The sequence below is a fragment of the Schistocerca nitens genome, chromosome 1 (genome assembly GCF_023898315.1).
Source record: "Schistocerca nitens isolate TAMUIC-IGC-003100 chromosome 1, iqSchNite1.1, whole genome shotgun sequence".
NCBI classification, from domain to species: Eukaryota; Metazoa; Arthropoda; class Insecta; order Orthoptera; family Acrididae; genus Schistocerca; species Schistocerca nitens.
Genome location: NC_064614.1, coordinates 131,001,928 through 131,018,557, shown reverse-complemented (window position 1 = coordinate 131,018,557; position 16,630 = coordinate 131,001,928). Strand labels below are relative to the sequence as shown.

At 43.8% G+C, this 16,630-nt stretch overlaps 1 protein-coding gene across 1 annotated transcript in view; it reads right to left on the bottom strand.

Moving 5' to 3' along the window:
* Positions 1–16,161, bottom strand: part of LOC126243050 (prostaglandin reductase 1-like) — a 29,714-nt gene extending 13,553 nt beyond the window's left edge. Inside the window, exons 1-2 of the mRNA XM_049948135.1 lie at positions 15,899–16,161; positions 493–840 (exon numbers count right to left, since the gene is read on the bottom strand). Coding sequence (XP_049804092.1) covers positions 493–840; positions 15,899–16,099 — 549 coding nt within the window. The 5' untranslated portion in view covers positions 16,100–16,161. The remainder of the gene's footprint in view (positions 1–492; positions 841–15,898) is intronic.
* Positions 16,162–16,630: the final 469 nt, after the last annotated feature.

Genomic DNA, 16,630 nt, shown 5'->3' with positions numbered 1-16,630 from the left:
GCCTAACGGCAGACGAGATTCTCTCCAGTTTTGCCTTGTAAATAATGAACAAGAAATATTGAAAATCATTACCCCAATAAGGTCCGCAATATCTCAGTTAATCTTTGCGACATTTGGTACATAAATAACCAGTAGCCCCTGAGACCCATATTAATAATTACAGTTTGCGTAAGAACAGGCATATTTTCTTTTCTAAATAGCAGCGCTCACGCAAACTATTTATTGGAAGGCGGTGAGTCGCACCTTGTGTTTAAAAAATATTGTATAGTACGTACTTAGGGGCAGCCGATGTCCGTACGAGTGTTATCGCGGAATAAGTTAATTAAAGGTCTCATGCTAGCCACCCCAACCAAAATCATAAAAAATAATTATAAAACCTAAAATATATAATAATCCCGTGATAAGTGATAAAGTACACCCACATACATGTACAGTTATACCGTGATAAAAGGGGGGGGGGGTGGAGTGGACATCTGTGTGTAATGTGGTTACCTTAACGTCAGACCCTGCTATGCCGATGACCCTGCAGCCCTTGATGCGTGCTATCTGTCCCGCTATGGAGCCAACGGCACCCGCCGCGCCGCTGACGACCACCACCTCCCCCGGTTTGGGGTCGCAGATGTCGAGCAGTCCGAAGTAGGCGGTGGCTCCCGGCATGCCCAGCACCCCCAGCGACAGCGACAGCGGCAGACCGCCGAGGTCCGGCACCAGGATCGGCAGCAGGAAGTCTTTGTCTGCGTTCGCCACGTCGACCACGGTGCGGTCGCGCCAGCCCCAAGCACCCACTACATAGCGACCCGCCGGGTAGCCGTCAGCTCGGCTTTCCACGATGCGTGCCACCTGAAATCAGGCGGTGAATTTACGTCCTGCAAGACAGAATTGATCCCCTTTATGCGCTGCACACGTGGATGACATGCTGACCAGTTACTTCTGCCGTGAAGCGTAGGTTGACGACACGCTCGTGTCCATATGTGGTGCTTCGATACGATATCGAAAGTGCGATGTAAGCTCTTTGCTTGTTCGGACGATGCATAAATTTTGGAATCCGACGCAACTGTGTACTCCGGGGCTGATGTTGGTAGAATGACAGATGTATCTGTACCAGTGTGCGTTCGACATTAAAAGAGAATTGAGAACGGGCCACATGGGGCCCAGAGCGGCACCAGGTTTGAAGCTCCACCGCTAGATGTCGGCGCTCTTGGAGCCTCAGCTACTAAGTCGTGTAAGTATGAGATATCCTGTTGAGCAGCAGACGTTCAGGGTGCTCGGAATTTCCCGTGCACGCTGGCTGTTGCGGTCAAAGAATGAAAGAGAAGGCCGTCATGAGAGGCCAAAGGGAGCAGCTAAAATAATGAATATAAGATATCACAATAAAAAGTGAATCCATTAGGATACTAGAAAGGCAATACCACAAATAAAAGCAGAACATTAAGACGAGTGTGAGTTGGCAGTGACTATCTCCCTGTCCTCACCGTTTCAGACGGTCGTCGCCCCATCCCGATCCATGCATCGACCCTCCCCTGAAATATGTCCAAGATTATTCCTGTGTCGACTGGAATGCCTACCAGGATACCCTCTCTACCCAGGTCGATAGCCACCTCCTCGCCTACTACCACTCTGATGATGTTACCCAAGCCACCTCCTTTCTCCAGCAGACCTTGTCTGAGGCTGTGGAGGTCCACGTCCCTACCGTCGCCATCTACCCGCACCGTCCCACTTTACCCCCACAGGCCGTCCTCCTCCTGCTTGAATTCCGCCGTCTACCATGCCTTCCTTCTCACGCATGACTGGGACACACTACAACGCCACCGGAAACTACAACGACACGTCCGAAACTTGCTTGCGGCTGAGAAACGCCGGGACTGGCGACAGACATGCACCCATCTTAATGATACCATACCTATCAACTCGTTTAAGTACTGGTCAGCTTTTCTTTGCCCTCCCTGACGATCCCCAGTTCGATTACTCCATCTTCCCTGATGTCTGCTATCGAAATGACACCTCTGCCCCTCCACTCGCTCCTGGATTCCAGTTCTTGGACAACATTAGACACAACGAGCTCAATGCCCTCATCACTACTCAGGATATCATCATTACACTCTGCACAAAATGTACGGTCATGACCGTATTACCTATAGCCACGTCCTCGATGCTCCCGCCTCCTTCATCTCCACCATAGACAGGCTATATAATGTGGTCTTGTCCAGCAGCTTCTACCCCAACCTGTGGAAAACCTCCCAGATCCTGATGTTCCTCAAACCCGATAAATCGCCATCCGCTGCCTCCTCCTACCTTTGAATCAGCCTTACCTCAGTCTTCAGCAAGGTCCTGTAATCCATCCTTACCTGACGCATCCACCAGCATCTCCACCAGCACCGCATCCTTCCCGATACCCAGTTTGACTTTCGACCGTCCTTCTCTGCCGATGACCTTCTCCTTCACCTCACTCATCTCCTAACAACTCAACTCCCATCGCTCCGCCATCTTCCTCTCCCTCGACCTTGAACGTGCTTACGACCGTGTATGGCATTCCGGTCTCCTCTTCAGGCTCCAAACCTTCGCCATTCCTACCAACTGATTGGGTCCTTTCTTCACCCAACGTCCTTCCTATGTCACGATCCATAACACGGATTCCTACACCTTCTACCCCTCCACCTGTGTGCCCAAGGTTCTGTCCTCTCCCCTCTTCTCTACCTTCTATATATGATGGACATGCCACTGCCTTCACCCCATGTCCACCTTCTCCAGTACGCCGATGACACTACCTTCCTTGCCCTTGCCCCCACCCTGCAACGCTCTCAACACCTTCTCCAATCCCATCTTGACTGGTTCACCACTTGGTGTAACCAGTGGTTGCTCAAGTTCAATCCTTCAAAGACCCAGGCGATCATTGTAGGCAAAAGCACCCTCTCCTTCCATCTTCTCGACTTCTACATCACCACGTATGGCTGTCCTCAACTACCTGAACTACCTTGGCGTCACCCTTGCTCGTCGCCTGTGCTGGACCTCCGATCTCCGGAGAATCCAAGCCAAGGCATGCTCCTGACTCCGTCTCCTCAAGCTCCTTACTGGCCACACATGGGGTCTGGACCCCTCCACCATCCACCACACCTATAAATCCCTCATCTGGCCTATCCTCTGCTATGCCCATTCTGCCTGGACCTCTGCCCCTCCTACCTTTTACAAATCCCTTCAAATCCGGGAACGCCATGCACTCTGCCTCGCCTATTGGATCCGCCTCCCCTCCCCCACACTGCTCCTGTATGGCCTAATTCCATTCCTGCATCCATTCCCTTTCCTCGAATGGATATGGATCCTCTACACCGCCATCAAACTTGATCCCCCTCAACCGATTGTCTCTCCCATCCTGTCACACCCCTGTCCATTTCCGCGCCTGTATTTTGCCATCCCACCTGCTCTCCATCTCTCCACTCTCCATACACTTGCCCAAGGTGGCTTCCGCCAACTCCCACTCCCTGATGATGCCCTCATCCCCTCCATCTCTCCCTCCTACCAACTTTGATCCTCCCCTTCCACCCCCTGTGTTTTTCCCAAGGGCACCCTCTTTCCTTTCTCTTCCTCCACTCTTCCTCTCTCCCTCCTATCCCCCTGGTCTTCCCTTACCCCTTACCTTCTTTCCTCCCCCTCCCCGCTCCTCTGCCACTGGCATCTACACCCTCCCGATCTCCATTTTCCCCCAACTTTTCCCCTTTGGCAGGTCCCCAGACTTGTACATGAACAGTGAACACTCGCGCGCCGGAGATCATCACCAGTGTTTGTGTGTGCCCACCGTGTTCTTGTTACAGAGATTCATCGTTTGTGCTCCATCGTTCGCATGTGTCATTTCTGTCATCTCTGTTCGTGTCCACGTTCTGAACGTTTTTTATTCGGATACTGAGCCCGTCAACGGCTCCATGTATTTTTATTTTGTATGTCTACTATTGTTTATCGACCATGTTTGCTTTCGATGTCTCCTTATGCATCGTTTGTCCTATCTGTGGCCGAAGAGCGGCGTAGTGTACCGCTGCCAGCCTACCTCCATCAGGTATGAAAATAACAATAAAGGGAAAAAAGAAACGAGTGCGAGGGTTTAGACGCGCCATCGTACAATGTACAATTTCTAATTTATTTTATGTTAAATATTTTCTGAGTGATAATTAACTTTAAAAATTAATAACCTGGCAAACACTTTTCCGATTTTTTATAAATAAAGTGTCCACGAACAGAGAACCAAAAGAGAATGGTATAAACATTACCAGTTTTGGAATACAGGCCAGGATGTCTATTCCGCATCGGGAAATACTGGGAGTAATTAATGTGCTGAAAGTATCAGCAGTATGTGAAATAAACATAGGTAAGGAAGTATGAGTATAATTATTATTAAATGTTAATCTATATAAACGACAATATAAGAACAAATAGCGTTTTCCGTGATATAATTAAAATTTACGAGAAAACCAGGGAACGTAACGTAAGAATGAAGGGAGCAATGAAAAGCTGAGAAAATTTTAAGGCAAATTAATATGTAATACATTTATACAGCGATAAATCTATACTCTTTATAATATGTATTGAAAGAAATAAAGTAGGTATATGTTTTACCAGCGCATGATAGCCGCGCCGTCTACGGCGCCTTGCCACGGTTCGAACGGCTACCCTCGTCATAGTTGCGAGTCCTCCCCCTGGCATTGGTGAGTGTGTTGTCCTTAGTTAAGCTAGTTTACGTTAGGTTAAGTAGCGTGTAAGCCTATGAACTGATGACCTCAACACTTTGGCCCCATAGGAACTTACCACAAATTTCCAAATTCCAAAAGTATATGTTTTGACTCATGTAACAGTGCGAGGACGTAAGGACACGGCACCCATCTTGGCGGAGACAGCCTAGTTTTTGCTGCAGTTGGAGAGGAATAGTCTGATTCTGTAGTATTAGGAAGCAGTCACTGTGGTGAATTTTGTATGCACGTAATGATTGTCGCTTCGTGAAAGTGTTGAAATTTCTTCAAGTGTCTAAACGTGGACATATAAAATTTATAATTTTGTAGGATCTTCGTTAGGGAACGATTCAGAACTTTTAAATTTCACCAGCAACCTTGGCGAGTGGTTTTTGGAACCTGTAATTTTGGCGGTTCGCAACAGACGACCTTTAACTTAAATATGAAGGGAGTGGGACTTGGAATTGTTGCAACGTTTTGGAGTGCGCGAGTTACTGCCTGGGTTTATTTAAATTCCCGCGTTGGCATACTAACATTCTGTATTGACAGCTCACAAACTTATTACTGTGAGACACACATCCAGTCTTTCTGATAGCCGGCCGGAGTGGCCGTGCGGTTCTGGGCGCTACAGTCTGGAGCCGAGCCGGTTAGAATCCTGCCTCGGGCGTGGATGTGAGTGATGTCCATAGATTAGTTAGGTTTAATTAGTTCTAAGTTCTAGGCGACTAATGACCTCAGAAGTTAAGTCACCTAGTGCTCAGAGCCATTTGAACCATCTTTCTGATAAATTCTCTTTACGTAAATTCCTGGCTGCATTTAACTGAAACTTTCCTTTTCTTCAGTTGAGGATTTTAGGTGAATGCTACGAGTTATTGATTTGCGGCTAGGCATAAACGCAGCCAAATTATAAAAAGAACTTCCAGTCATTCCCTGTGGCCCTTGGCTGAGTGCTACTTACTGGAACTCATGCGTTGGTATGAGACGACTCAAAACTAATATGTGATACTACCTCAACTTATCTTCAAGGGACATCCAAAACTGTTCACCGTCAACGATTAAGTCCGCTAAAGTTGTAACAAAATTTATTTCTGAAAAGGGAAGCACTACACGGTTTCAGGACATGTGTCACATCTTCAGCTGCGTGTTAAAACATGAGTCCACAAAGTATGTATAAATAAGTATAAAATAGATAAAAACTTTTTTTGAACGAGTTCGTGATGGCTTCGGCTGCAGTTCTCTTTATTTCATGTACGAGTATACAATTTCGGCGTTGGCCATTTTCAAGTATTTGAGACGGAAGCATTATACAATGAATACATTAGTGACACTTCAGATTTTTAGATAGGAATAATTCATATCTATAGATAAATTAGGCGCATTATAATTTACTTCACGGATGCTTCTTTTGTCCGTATCGGAGTTTCCAGACCTCCCTCGGGCATGAGTGTGTGTATGTTGTCCATAGCGTAAGATAGTTAAAGTTAGATTAAGTATTGCTACACCTGGTTTAATATCGTGTAGGGCCCCCGCGAGCACGCAGAAGTGCCGCAACACGAAGCGGCATGGACTCGACTACTGTCTGAAGTAGTGCAGGAAGGAATTGACACCAAGAATCCCACAGGGTTGTCCGTGAGAGTACGAGGGGGTAGAGATTTCTTCTGAACAGCACGTCGTAAGGCATCGCAGATGTGCTCAATAATGTTCTTGCCTGGAGAGTTTAGTGGCCAGCGGAAGTATTTAAACTCAGAAGAGTGTTCCTGGAACCACACTGTAGCAATTACGGACATGCGAGGTGTCGCATTGTCGTGCTGGAATTTCCGAAGTCTGTTGGAATTCACAATGGACATGAATGGATCCAGTTGATCAGACACGATGCTTACGTACGTGTCACCTATCAGACTCGTATCTAGACCTATGAGGGGTCCCATATCATTCCAACTGCACATGTCCCACACGATTACAGAACCTCCCTCAACTTGAACAGTCCCCTGCTGACATGCAGGATGTCTCCGTACCCGTGCACGTCCATCCACACAATACAATTTCAAACGAGACTCGTCCGACCAGGCAACTTGTTTCCAGCCCTCAACAGTTCGTTGCCGGCGTTGATGGGTCCAGGCGAGGCGTAAAGCTTTGTGTCCTGCAGTCATGAAGGAAACACGAGTGGGACTCCGGCTTCCAAAGCTGATGTTTCGTTGAATGGTTGACACAACAACACTTCTTGACGGCCCAGCATTGGCATCTGCAAGAATTTGCGGAAGGATTGCACTTCTGTCATGTTGAACTATTCTCTTCAGGCGTCGTTGGTCCCGTTCTTGCAGGATCTTTTTCCGGCCGCAGCGATGTCAAAGATTTGGTGCTTCACCGGATTCCTGATACTCATGGTACACTTGTGAAATGGTCATACGGGAAAACCTCCGCTTCATTGCTACCTCGGAGAAGCTGTGCCCCACCACCTGTGCGCCGCCTATAACACTGTGTTCAAAGTCACTTAAATCTTGATGACCTTCCATTCTAGTAGCAGTAACAGATCAACAATTGCGCCAGACACTTGTCGTCTTATTTAGGCGCTGCCGATCGCAGCGCCGTATGCTGCCTGTTTACATGTCTCTGTATTTAAATACGCATGCCTTAATGATGGCCAGACTGGAAGAGATATTAAGCGCAGAAGCTATTCCAAGACCGTGTCGCTTGCTGGCTACTGAATCAGTAACAGTCCCAGTCAATGATCTGTAATAGCAGAAATAACAATGGGTGCACATTATCTAAAAGAACGAGACGAGTTTCTTTGGCGGTTCGGTGTATGTAAGGTCGATGTTGTAACGTACTTAACACTAGGAAGATTATAATTATTTAACAGAAATTTGTGAAGTAAGCTACTACTACTCCAAAGTAACGTGCTTCTAAAATACCGAAACACCTTTCTAACTTACTTTATGACCATTACATGCAGTCTTAGGAGCAAGGACTGGCATGGTATAATATGCTACTAAAGAATTATCCGAAGAGTAAGTTATAATGCGCCTAATATATCAACAGATATGACTTTTTCCTATGTCAAAATCACAAGGGTCACTAATGCATGCAGTCTATAATGCTTCCATTTTAGAGAATTGAAATGGCCTAAGGCCGAAATTGTACAATCGTACATGAAATAGAGAGAAAGGCAGCTAAAGGCATCACAAAAAGTCACAAAAGTATTTTAACTTATTTTAGCCTTATCCTTTGTGGACTCACATTTATCGTGCACCTGAAGATGCCACATATGTCCTACAACCGGGCAGTGCTTCACTTTTTACAAACAAATAATTTTATAACTGCAGCTGATTTTATGATTAGGTCATATATGAGTGTTAATAAAGGGTTTTAGCAACAGACAGGCTACTTTCATTGTGTACACCCCGGCCCTCCTCCAGCAGAAAACCGTCCGTCCAACCTTCCAGAAGAACAGCTCGTTACAGTGGCTTGTTTTCCTTCAGGTGTATGGTTAGTTGATTTGGAAAGAGCACTTAGAAAATAAACCGTATGTGACTCCATCCTCATAAGAATTTGCACTTTGTCAGCTTTTATTCTCAGATCTTGAGGGGTAGTATTTGATAAGAGGCGCAAGCACTGCGTGGGGGTGGATCCGACAATGCCAGTAAATGGTCCCCATGTCCTCAGTTGCATTTGCGCTAGTTGTATGTGAGCTGTACGATGTTCAGCAGCTCAGCACAAAAGTCACACTACAGCATTGCGTAGCGTATCTCCATGGCTTCCCAGCTGTTTGGCTCCCATTTTTATAGTAGATTTACCCTTGAGCCAAGATCCTTCAACAGGTTCGTGCAATGCTTCTTAAATCACAGTGTCCAATCGAGGCTGAAGTAGTATTAGGGGCGTAGTTATAAGAGAACTTCTGCCCTGTGAACTAAAATATGTACCTTCCTGTGTACCTCTTTATTATGGAAAAGGAAAGCCGTTACATCTGCTTCACTTTGGTTTCTTTTGAAGTCACCATTTAGTATGATTACGCGCTTTAGACCGTACGTTCATAATGCTTAATGATCTCTGTGCCGATAAATTAATGCCAGGTCATCTGCATACTGGAATTTCTTCGATTAGGAAGATGGGTATTGTGAAACTTCAAATTAAACAAAATAGGATCCAAGACTGACCCTTGAAGGGGACAATTGTTCAAGGTTCTCAGCTTTTCTATCAGAAAAACTGAAAATCTTCGATCAGACTGCATTTCTTATTTTATTTTATTTTTAATTTTTTTTTTATTTTTTATTTTTTTTTTTTAAGGAAACATGCTAGCTTCTGACGTGGAATTACATCACCAGAGTTGAGCATCAACATTTCCCTACATACTGTATCGTAAAGCCGCCGTCCGATCAACTAACGCTGTGTACGATTTGAGGCCTCTCTGAAATCCAGATGCAACCGATGTAGCGAGTGTTAGCACTTATTAGCAGCAACTCCGATTTTTCTAAAGCCACGCTGCTGGACTGGGGTTTTTATCGTTCACCTCTAGGATGTGGTCGAAAATTAGGCGCGCCAGTAATTTATATGTTATGGTGAATAAGGATGGGCAACGGCCTTGCCACAGTGGATACACCGGTTCCCGTGCGATCACCGAAGTTAAGCGCTGTCGGGCGTGGCCGGCGCTTGGATGGGTCACCGTCCCGCCGCCACGTGCTGTTGCCATTTTTCGGGGTGCACTCAGCCTCGTGATGCCAATTGAGGAGCTACTCGACCGAATAGTAGCGGCTCCGGTCAAAGAAAACTGTCTTAACGACCGGGAGAGCGGTGTGCTGACCCCATGCCCCTCCTATCCGCATCCTCACCTGAGGATGATACGGCGGTCGGATGGTCCCGATGGGTCGCTTGCGGCCTGTAGACGGAGTTAGTTAGTTAGTTATGGTGAATAAGGATAATGTGTGATAATGTGTGGGCTAACATGCTCTTGTAAATATTTATATCTTGTAAATATTTATAATGGTCATCAAAGGCTCCAAGAACGTTCACATCGGATGTGAATTAAAGAAGTGTAAAAGGATCTCTAATACCCTCACGGTACACAAACTTTTTGTCGGATAGGATTAGGAGGACTATATATTGTTCGCTGATCACGCTATTGCCTACAGAAAAAAATCATTTTGTTGTAATGAATTATAGCTTCTTCAGACATGGGTAAATGAAGGACAATGGGAAATGACAAAAGCTGTTATATTACAAGATAGTTGGTGACCATCTCTACCACATCGTATAAGTATTTATGTGTAACAATAAGGCGACGTAGGAAATTTGACGATCACGTTCTGCAGGTATTAGGAAAGGCGAACGGAAGACAGATTGGTAGGAAGTTTCCTGGAAAAGTTCACTGTGTCAATAAAGAGAGTTACGTTCAAGTCACTACTGCGATCAATTGTAGAGTATTGTTCCGCCGTTCGGAAACAATATGACGTATGCATAAGAGACACTCACTGGATTCGAGATACTCTTCTAGGCTCGTAACAGGATAGTAGAGTCCTTATAGAAGCGTAACCAAATATTTCGAGAAAGTCAAATTGGAATCATTTGAAGCAAAGCGGCGTACTTCTTTCCAATCCTATTTGGTAATCTAGGAATATGCTACAAGCCCCTACACATAATGCCTGTATAGATCGCGCATTGCTCTGTTTTGTCAACACATTGGTTCTTGGAACAACAATAAAATGGTCTGAGGACCTAACTCATCCGCTGTGTATGTGTGTTGGTAATAAGAGGTGACAATTTTTGGTTTACAGTGACAGAGTCTACTGGCGATCTCTTGCATTCCAGGTGTACTTATTGATGTCCTTTCTCCTGAAAAGGTGTTCTTTACTTTCAGATGATTTAAATTTCCAAATTTTCTGAGCTCTCTTCCGATTTCATTCTCATAACGATCCCCCCAAACGCTTCAGCTACGTTTGGTATTGGTATATTAACAGATGTAGCATTTAAATCTCTCCTTATTACAAACTAGACACGGCTGTTTTATTTATCCACCTGTTCCTGAAGTGTGTCGTAGAACATTTCCGATGCCTTTCTTCCTACCTCTGGTTTTTATACCATAAAGACTGGAATATGACCTCTTTCCTGCTTAAATACTGCTGACAGTATTTTTTCGCTTATTTAATTAGAATAAACTAAGTTTTCCTTCCATTTCGTGTGCATCAGCCTGTGTTCCAGTCTCAGTGTACTCTCCAGTGTATATCCTACGATAGCCTGACATGTATCAAGAATTTTATTTGCGAATATTGACAGTGTGAATGCTAGAAACTTAAGTCCTGAGGACAAATTGGGTAACTTGAAAAGCACAAATATTTCCTCTTTGAGACAGACGTCCGACTTTTCGTACAATACATCCACACGTGGATTTCCTTATGGTTAGGCAAACATGCTCCTGTTCCAGTTTTATGAGTAAGTACTGCAGTCTACCATTGCAAATGTGTGATGGTTGTACAGATTACATAAACAGTGATAAACTTCTGCCACAGTTCTTCATATATGGACACATTCTCTTTTGTTGTTTTTTTTAGAATGATGATAGCTTTAAAATCGTTAATAACAGCATGCCATGTTTAACTGAGAAGTCATCAAAAAAAGAGGATATTGTTTTAAAACATTTCTCACAGAAAGCGGGTGTATCTAATGTTGTATCTTTTCTAATTATTTATGATTATGGCCACTGCTTGTAAAATAAATATTCTAATTTCGTAATTTTAGCATGCACACACAATTATTTATACCAAATGATCTCACGGTTAGCAGAAATATTCTTTTAAGACTGGGAAACACTAATCTCTCAACTGAAACATTTGTCATCCTATAAGCAATGAACTTCCACACAGAATTTCCACCATAATATCGACACAAGTTTCTGTGAAAGAGCTTTGGTATTTGCTGTTGCTTAATATTAACAACTCTACAGGTATCAGTAAGGTCTTCGGTTACGGTATGTGTGACGTGTTATCATTATTGCAACAAACTTAAGTTTATCGTTGTTGTGTGGAAATTGTTGCCCTTAGCTACTTCACTATAGATTATTGGAATAGGAAAGCCAATATTTGTTCTAGACTGCTGATTTTTATAAAGTTTTTGAAATTACATCTACATCTAAATTTTATACATACTCCCCGGAACCAACCATTCGCTGACTGGCCGAGTCCAACTTCTGCGACCGCTGCTCACGTAATTTCCTATTCAACTGCCAAATTAAACGAAGAAACAATGACTGCGTATATGTTTCCACACAACCCAGATTTCTCTTCGCTTGTCTTAACGACCCTTACCTGAAATTAATTTTGATCGCTGTAATATCGCTCTGCTGTCTTTCGCAATTCGTCACACTTTATCAACATTGTTTTGCGAAAATAACGTCTTCTTCTCTCCAGGAATTACCGATGGAGTGCACTAGGCCTTTCCGAAACATTCTTGGGGTGTTCGAACATAGCGGTAACAAACCTAGTAGCACGCCTGTGAATTGCTTCGATCACTTCCTTAGATCAGACCTGTTGGGAATTCCAAATTCTCAAGCAGAATTCTCGAGAATTTTTGCCCGAAGTGTTCCTCATGTTATCTCCTTTATAGATGAACTATACGTATCTAGAATTCTCCCAATAAATCGAAGTTGACTATTAGCCGTCCCTACAAATAACCTTACTTGCTCTTTGCATATGTAATGAATCTCTGACACAAGGAATTTTTCCGAACCGATAAAAATATGCAGTTGCTACACAGTTCCAAAATATTCGAAAAGTTATGTATACTTAAGTTCAAACAATTTGCTTGCCGTATCAGATTTTGGATTCCAGAAGGATGGCTCGACTGAAAATGTTATGTATACATACAGTCACCAAATAATACAAGTATTCAGTAACAAAATATCACCAGTTGACTTTTTGTGGTTTTCCCAAGCCTTTTTATTGTATTCATCATGTTATACTCTAGCAACACAAAATTTGTAGAACTGGTCGCATTCCACACGGATGGTTTCAATCATGCAAACACAATCCAAAACGATGTGCTGAATAATTCTAACAATTCTGGAAGGGTAGGTATCACAAAGGGGGTCTCACAAGATTCAATGTTGGGTCCATAATTGTTCCTTCAAAATGGTTCAAATGGCTCTGAGCACTACGGGACTTAACTGCTGAGGTCATCAGTCCCCTAGAACTTAGAACTACTTAAACCTAACTAACCTAAGGACATCACACACATCCATGCCCAAACAGGATTCGAACCTGCCTTCGTAGCGGTCGCGCGGTTCCAAAGTGTAGCACCTAGAACCGCTCGGCCAAACTGTTCCTTATACAGGGTTATTACAAATGATTGAAGCGATTTCACAGCTCTACAATAACTTTATTGTTTGAGATATTTTTACAATGCTTTGCACACACCTACTAAAACTCAAAAAGTTTTTTTAGGCATTCACAAATGTTCGATATGTGCCCCTTTAGTGATTCGGCAGACGTCAAGCCGATAATCAAGTTCCTCCCACACTCGGCGCAGCATGTCCCCATCAATGAGTTCGAAAGTATCGTTGATGCGAGCTCGCAGTTCTGGCACGTTTCTTGGTAGAGGAGGTTTAAACACTGAATCTTTCACATAACCCCACAGAAAGAAATCGCATGGGGTTAAGTCGGGAGAGCGTGGAGGCCATGACATGAATTGCTGATCATGATCTCCACCACGACCGATACATCGGTTTTCCAATCTCCTGTTTAAGACATGCCGAACATCATGATGGAAGTGCGGTGGAGCACCATCCTGTTGAAAGGTGAAGTCGGCGCTGTCGGTCTCCAGTTGTGGCATGAGCCAATTTTCCAGCATGTCCGCAGGCTACGCGTGAAACTTGCATGCACGCGTTCAACCGTTTCTTCGCTCACTGCAGGCCGACCCGTTGATTTCCCCTTACAGAGGCATCCAGAAGCTTTAAACTGCGCATACCATCGCCGAATGGAGTTAGCAGTTGGTGTATCTTTGTTGAACTTCGTCCTGAAGTGTCGTTGCACTGTTATGACTGACTGATGTGAGTGCATTTCAAGCACGACATACGCTTTCTCGGCTCCTGTCGCCATTTTGTCTCACTGCGCTCTCGAGCGGTCTGGCGGCAGAAACCTGAAGTGCGGCTTCAGCCGAACAAAACTTTATGAGTTTTTCTACGTATCTGTAGTGTGTCGTGACCATATGTCAATGAATGGAGCTACAGTGAATTTATGAAATCGCTTCAATCATTTGTAATAGCCCTGTACATGTGAAAGATCTTCTATTTAACATTCAAAAAGCAGAATACGTACATTTTGGAGGCGATACTAGCGTTATAATAAATCCCATTAGAGAGAAACCCACGGTACAGATTTTTAATGGTGTCTTGCCAACAATATTGATGTAGCAAGTGAACAGGTGTCAGTAAGGAGTCCTTCTTTCCTTTCTCTTGAGTTATTAGTTTTCAGAGGGGTTCGATGCGGCCCACCAAAGAGTCCTCTCCAGCGCCAACCTCTTTATCTAAGAGTAGGATTTGCATCCTACACCCACAGTTATTTGCTGCAAGTAGCCCAGTCTCTGTCTATCTCGGCAGTTTTTAACCTCAACAACTGTCTTTAGTACCACGGAAGTTATTCCGTGATGTCTTAACGGATGTCCTACTATCTTGTCCTTTCTTCCTCTCAGTGTTTCCCATATATTTCTTTCCTCCTCTATTCTGCAGAGAACCTTATCATTCTTTATCTCATCAGCCCATCTGATTTTCAAAATTATTATGTACCTCAACAGCTCAATTGCTTCGATTCTCGCCGCGCGGTATTAGCCGAGCGGTCTTAGGCGCTGCAGTCATGGACTGTGCTTCTAGTCCCGGCGGAGGTTCGAGTCCTCCCTCGGACATGGGTATGTGTGTTTGTCCTTAGAATAATTTAGTTTAAGTAGTGTGTAAGCTTAGCGACTGATGACCTTAGCAGTTAAAGTCCCATAAGATTTCACACACATGTGAACTTTTTTTTTGCTTCAATTCTCGTCTGTTTTCCAACAGTCCATGTTTCAGAACCGTACAATGCTGTCCTTCAAACATACATTCTCAGAAAGTTCTTCCTCAAATGAAAGTCTTTGTTTGATACTACTAGACATCTCTTCGCCAAGAATGCCCTTCTTGCCACTTCTAACGTGCCCTTTGTGTGCTCTTTGGTCCGTAACAGTTGATTAATCTGCCTAGGGCCTAGAATTCCTTAACTTGATCTGCTTCATGATTTGCTTAACTTCATCTACTTCATGACCATCAATCATGTTCTTAAGTATCTCTCTGATCTCATTTCTACTACTTCTCATGACTTTCGTCTTTATTCGATTTACTCTCAGTCCATGTTCTGTACTCACTAGTCTGCTCATTCTATTCAACAGATCATGTAATTCTTCTTCAGTTTCAACGAGGATAGAAATCTCATCAGCAAATCGCATCAGTGGTATACTTTCACCTTAAATTTTAGTCCCAGAATTGAGTATAATGCTCTAAATTTTTGGGAGTTCATATCAACGAAAACTTGAACTTGAAAAAGAATATTATCTAGCTTCTCAAAAAAATAAGTTCAGCCAGTTACGCTCTTCATATAATTGTTAATCTTGGAAATAATCGAAGTAATCACCTGATGAGTTTTCCATATTTCCACTCAATGTCCCATGAAATAATTTTCTGGGGCAAACTCACCATACAGAAAGAAACTACTGATTGCACAAAGGCGAGCATTAAGGAGTTTATATGGTGATCATCCGTAGGTATCACTTCAAAGAGTTAGGCAATCAAACTGTCCATCGCAATACACACGTTTGCTAATAAAATACGTCATAAATAACCCATCATAATTTGAGAAGAACAGTGATATCAATACCTGCAATGCTAGAGGAAAGAATGTTCTTTACTGCACATTATTAAAGCTGTAAGTGGCTTAGAAATGATTTGAGCAAACAGTAACAAAAATTTTTGATCATTTGTCCAATAATATAATATGTGCCAAGTAGGAAAGGAAATTTAAGATCAGGACCACTCCTTGTATTTCATGGACAAATTTTTAAGCAGCAGAGCTTCGAAATAGACGCACGTGGTAAGTGGAAATTAATGTAAGTAACTTTGAAAGTAAGAATAAAGTGCCAGTGCCAGCTCTGGTGGTAAGTGAGGCTCGAATGCTGCTGAGTACCTGTGATCCAATCATGGTGCGTCCAACTCCGTGGCCCTCGGTGTAAGCCCTCTGGTAGGGGTCGACGCTGATGAATTCCGCTTCGCACAGTATCTGGCCATCCTGCAGGACCGGGATGTCTTCGCTGTCGAGCTTGAAGTCGCTGACTTTCGGCTCTCCTTTGAAGAGTCTCGTGATGACGAACTTCCGTGCCTTCGACATACTTCAGACCTATATCAGCGTTCTATTACGAACGACGGCTGGTTCAGCTGTCTGCAGGGGAATCCAACACAATCGTTCCCCAACAAACACGCCGAGCGCCGCTCTTGCCAGCCTATTTATATGGTGGTGTCCGCTTGGAGTAACGTTACAAATTGTCATGCGGAAGCGTAGATAAGATCATCCAGCCTCCATTTGCTGGAAAGACCCCGCTATCACTCTCAGCACGTGCCTGTGACGACGCGCCTGCTCTCCATGTGACCAGCGGCTAGGATATCACAAGAGTACACCTGCCCCGCCACGTTGACTCATTTGCTTTTCAGCAGTTCATCCTGACATTTTACGGACATTGACCTCTTATTAGATGCTTATCTCCAGTAAAGTACAGTAATTCCGCTCAATAGTTTAGACCTTTTCGAGCATTTCACTGTAATGTTTTACTGATTTACATAGATTATATATAATTAAATGATATATTTTTCATTGTTTAATTCTATTACTTTAATTGGATTTTTGTGACTTATATATTGAGTT